Source organism: Xyrauchen texanus, chromosome 32 (genome assembly GCF_025860055.1).
Source record: "Xyrauchen texanus isolate HMW12.3.18 chromosome 32, RBS_HiC_50CHRs, whole genome shotgun sequence".
NCBI classification, from domain to species: Eukaryota; Metazoa; Chordata; class Actinopteri; order Cypriniformes; family Catostomidae; genus Xyrauchen; species Xyrauchen texanus.
This window is the reverse complement of record NC_068307.1, coordinates 11,066,865-11,072,294: the sequence shown is the minus strand read 5'-3', so window position 1 is coordinate 11,072,294 and position 5,430 is coordinate 11,066,865. Positions and strand designations below refer to the sequence as shown.

The 5,430-nt window shown below is 36.7% G+C and overlaps 1 protein-coding gene across 1 annotated transcript; it reads right to left on the bottom strand.

The window, feature by feature from the left end:
• Positions 1–215: 215 nt before the first annotated feature.
• Positions 216–3,896, bottom strand: fmoda (fibromodulin a). Its single transcript, XM_052101112.1, has 3 exons — positions 3,808–3,896; positions 1,709–2,620; positions 216–1,062 (listed from the first exon to the last, which is right to left on the bottom strand). Exons 2-3 carry the CDS (start codon positions 2,592–2,594, stop codon positions 911–913), a joined length of 1,038 nt encoding a protein of 345 aa, XP_051957072.1. The 5' UTR covers positions 2,595–2,620; positions 3,808–3,896; the 3' UTR covers positions 216–910.
• Between the last annotated feature and the right edge of the window lie 1,534 nt (positions 3,897–5,430).

The following is a 5,430-nucleotide window of genomic DNA, read 5'->3' as shown; positions in this document are numbered from 1 at the left end:
GTATATTATAAGAACTCATTGATTTTGAGGAATCAATAAGAAAAGATAGTGAATAATAAGAAAAAAACTTAATGTTTACTTAAAAGTTATAGCAGAAAACACTGAGAACATGTGTATGTTTGTGTATTCTATTATGTGACATCAGAAACAAAGTAAATACACCATTTGTTTGGTGTTATTTATTTCACTGACATTTCACCACAACTAACACAACATTTTATTGATATGGTTAGATTTATTGAGCCACACAAAAGGCGTACATGCCCTCTGTCCTTTGTAACATATTGCATGCAATACATTTGCTCTAAAAACAATTTTATGTTTTAATTTCTTTTCTTTTTTTTCAGATTACATAATCAGTTTGATGTAGTCAAGTATGATGTCTCAGCTTTGTTACATCATTCTGTCTCACATGTAAAATAAATACTTACAGCATTGCTCAAACTCCATTCTTGAACTGACATGAATCCAGGTTGCAAACTGTATACCTAGAGTGAATCAAATGTTTATCATACAAATAACAGACTGAAATGTAGATTTTAGCACTGCCATAGTGTCTTCTGATAAAACAGATATGCACAAATAAACAAAATCATAAACTAAACCCATACAATTCATTTAATAAAAGCTATGTGGCTTTAGATAAGAACAAACAGGCTGGATATACCTTTACAGAGGATCTTCATTTCCTATCTACAGTAAATATCCCAATGTTCCTGTTTTCACTGTTTGAGAAGGCTATTTGTCTTTCTCTCTAAAGTCCACAGGAAATTGCATTCATCTCTTACAAAATCCCAAACCACTATAAATTCACCAAAAATGAACATGTGCATCAATGCAATGTTCTACTACTTTGATATTATAATTTTGGAGGAAACCAAAATAGCGCTCTGCTGGTTGGACAGAGCCATTACACGGCGATATCAGATGCCAGGCGAAGGCACAAGGCCGCTTCAGAGGGCATGTCTCTAGCGCTGATCTCATTTCCTTCCAGTCGCAAGACTCTCAGCTTGGAGAAGTTCATAACATCCACCACACTGCAGAAACTACCCAAAGTAAACTCTGAAAGGAATGAAAAACACTCTTTTTGTATTTAATATTTCAACATTTATGTGACGATAACAATCACTGGTAACAATCATCAATCATTGTAGTCTTGTATATGGAAGACAAGCTGACACTAGTTGCAATTTTGTTGGGATAAGTTGTCAGTAACATCTGTTTTGAAATGTAATACATTTACACAATGTATTATTTACAATTGAATACTTGTTGGCCAAAACAATGGGTTGATATTTTTGTATGACACCTTGTAAATTTATGCTGTATGTTGTTGTGTTATATAATTGATTTTAAATTTAGCTTGAAAGCCAATAAGTTGTTAAATGGCAGGTCCATTGTGAAACGGATGGTGTGACAACATGCTTATGTTCAGTATATTGTATTTTTCCTGGGCAACAGAAATGTACTTTGAAAAAGTAAACCTACTGAGAGAAATATTCACTGGAGTAAAAAGTGTGACAACTTCCCAATTATATATATATCATCTTAGTGAAATAATGATAGAATTTTCCTTTTTCCTGTGGTCTATAACTGAGCCTCACATCAGACGTTTAAATTAATCACTCCCAAACAAATAAAAACAACTATTAAACCTTAAAACAGCAGTGTTAAACAGCCTTGAAAAACCTTCAAAGATGTATTGTACCTTTGATTTGATTGGCCTGTAGATAGAGATGTTGCAGACTGGTACTAACAACAGGAATCTTTTCCAACTTGTTGAAGGACAAGTCAAGCTCCACCAAACCACTAATGTTAAACGTGTTTTGGGGGATGCCTTTGTCTGTGAGCTCATTGTGAGCAATACGGACATACTGCAGGTTGATGAATCGGTTGAGGAAGTCAGCTGGAATTGTATCGATGGAGTTGGACTCTAGGTAGAGTTGGTGGAGCATCTCAGGAAGACCATCTGGAACCTTCTTCAGCTGGTTGCTGCTCACGTCCAGCAGAGTTAATGACTTGAGACCTTTCAGGCTCCCACCAATTTCCTGGATGCCATTGTTATGAAGCAAAAGAATGGTCAGATTCTCCATTCCTTCAAAAGCATTGGGGGGCACTTTGGCAATATGATTATGATTGAGACGAATATCACGTAAGGAGTGAGGCAGATTGGATGGCACCTCTGTTAGGTTGTTGTTGTTCAGGTACAGGCGATCCAAGTTTACCAGTTTAGCAAATGCTTTCTTGCCAACAGAGTTAATATGGTTCTCATGCAAAATAACCCATACAAGGTTGGTGGCATTACCAAAAGCATTATCTGGGACAGAGGTGATTTGATTGTGTTGCAGGTACACATACTTCATCCGGGATGGGATGTAAGGCATTTGTTTCATGTTGCGGTTTTCGCAGTACATGGCAAATGGGAAGGTGGGAGGACAGTCACATTCCTCAGGACATTCTCCACCGGTGTTGTCGGCCTGCAGGGAGGCATAACCAAGGCTGTGCAGGGAAGAGAGCCATTGGAAGGGATCTCTGTCCTGAGCCAGAGTGCAATTCAGGAGCCCCAACACGAACAGGGGAAAAATTATCCGCATTATAACAGCGGTAAGTGACTTAACAGCTGTAAATCGAATGAACAACTTTAATATTCATGGCTTTCTAATGCTTGATTACTGAAGGTCACTATTACTTGAAAAGTCTAAATGAATAAAGTATTTTAAGAAATGATCAGAAAATACATACATTAGATCTGATCAGACAATTATGGCTTTTTATGATAACTGAAGAACAATGACCATGGTGTAAAAATGGAAACTGGATTTAGCATAAAGTGGCCCCAAAAAGTATCTGGACTCTTAAGCCACTCTTATAACATGTATGAATGTCTTTGCGTTATAACAAGATGTCAAATCAACCACATTTATTTTAAAGAAATAAAGCACAAACACAAGAAAATATGATATATGTCAAATATATATATATATATATATATATATATATATATATATATATATACATATATACATATATATATATATATATATATATATATACATATATATATATATATATATATATATATATATATATATATATATATATATATATATATATATATATATATTATTATACTATTCAAAATTAAATCATCAGCGGAACATGTCCATAGTTAAAGCGTCATGAAGCCTAAAACAATAATGTTGAGATGAATTGCTAAATCATGTTTCACATCATTGAAAAACAATGATAGCATTCATCATCAACTGTGATTACTCTGCTAGGACCTGTGTACACATTATACATCCACAAAAAATCACCCTGACACCAGCTAGGGAAAAACTAACCGAAAACATATTTTTTTAGTGTAACTTAAATGTCCAAAAGTGTCCAAATTCTTTTTGCGGCCACTGTATATAGAGCAGTATATAGCAAGGGTATATAAAGACTAAATTGTTGGTTTATTCCCACTTAATGTACATTTAATCATTAAGAAAATGCCCGTCAGGAAACCCAGAAATGCATTTATAACATATAGACCTACATATTCTGTAACATATAAATAAAAAAAATAACAAATATCATAATTACTGATTTTTTTTTTTTTTTTACAAAAAATAAAGAACAAACAGCAACACATAGCTTGTGTCCAGCTACTGTGAGCCTCTTAACTCAGTACCAAATCTCAGTCCAATGAAGGAATTTTCAAGAAGTCTTCATTCATGCAGAGATTCAAAATAAGACAAAAATATTCAACAGAAAACACATATTTACTAACATGTTGCCAATTACACAGACGATCACACATACCTGATCAATTCAAAAGGCACTGCCTTCTCTTTGTCCCACTGTGAGTCCCTGTAGCAATATGGAGGAGTTTGGGCAAACCCTGCAAATACCCTTTCTCCCCTACAAGCTTTTTTCCTCCACCCTCTTAAAAGCCCCCCTCTCAAGCTGTCCAATTACAGGGGGCTTCCTTTTCTCCATCCATCCAGTCCATTTTTCACCAGTGTAGATTGTCTGGTCTCGATCACTTCCAGCTGTAGAACATGTTAACCACATCTGCTTCTGCACACATCAAGTTTTTCTCATTAAGGAGAAAGTGGCCTTCACCATGAGACCATCAGGGAGCTGTCTTCAACTTTACAGACCAATCCTACTTTTAATTGTTCCAGGAGACACAACACATACATGTTTGTTTCACATTTGAAAAAGACACACAAATTTTGTCTTAGGTACCAAAAGGAAAGTACACATATTAGTTAAACTTACATTTGCATTTTATTCATTTGGCAGACACTTTTATCCAAAACAACTTACAAAAAAGGAATACATAATAAGCGAATCATCTTAAGGAGACAATGATACGAAAAGTGCCATATTACTAAGTTTCGCTAGCATTAGCAACTAGGAGTTTGACCTCCTCCATGTAGAATTCGAACCAGCGTCAGCCAACATGGGAGGCAGGCATGCTAACGAGGAGGCTAAAGGCAACAGCCCCTAGCCCTGCACACTAGTGAGTCTCTTGAGGCCACTGGAGTGAGGTTTACACATACCGCACAACTATTACATACCAGCTGGCTCCTGTTACACTAAATGCCCAAAACCTCACACCCATCTGGGTCACAGTGGTCCTGCTCGACCTGCTTCGAGTGGGATTCGAAGTGGCATCTCTGGCATGGGAGGTGGGCATGCTAACGAGGAGGCTAAAGGCTAAAGCATCTAGCATAAGTCACTAGTGCGCCTTTGAGGCCAGGGGAATGAGGTTTACACACTGCACAGCTACCAACCATCTGGCTACCATTACACTAACATTATGGTTTCCCATTTAAGTAAATATAAAGACTACTTGCACTAAAATCGAAACTATATTTAAAATGCATTGACAATGATAAAATCCCAAACAATCATGCATTGGCTTAAGCTACTTCTGAAGAAGGCCGTACATCAAGTACAGCCTCTTTGCTATGTTTAAAAAAAAAAAACCTAAACATGTATTTTTTTTTTCTGATACAGAATTCTGAGAGTATTTGATTATGAATGTCTGGTGTTCCTCCGGCCAATAGTAAGCACTCTGAGAGTCTGTCTACGAGTCTCTTTTATATTTCATATCTTCAATGTTTTTCATATCTCCAGGCACTCATTCTGCGGAATGCCAGGGCCCTTTCAAATCTCCTGAGAGACCTCTCTTTGTGGTCTTTGATGCCTGTTACAGGCATCTGGATTAAGGCAAGCAGATCTGTGGCGTGCTAGAGAAGCAACAAAACCAGCTTCAGGTTCTGAAAACTCCAGGTCTGAATATCACAGCCAAAGGTCTTGGGGGATCTTCTACCATTTATTTATATTTTGAATGAGACCAGAGGGTGTATGGTTAGTATTGAGTTCAGCCTATTGATGCAACATACTCACACAGAAGGTCAGCATGTTTTTTCA

Coding starts and splice junctions, on each gene's coding strand:
- fmoda (XM_052101112.1), bottom strand. CDS start 2,594: ATGCGGATAATTTTTCCCCTGTTCGTGTTGGGGCTCCTGAATTGCACT. Junction 1,063..1,708: donor ACAGGCCAATCAAATCAAAG/GTACAATACATC, acceptor CATTCCTTTCAG/AGTTTACTTTGGGTAGTTTC.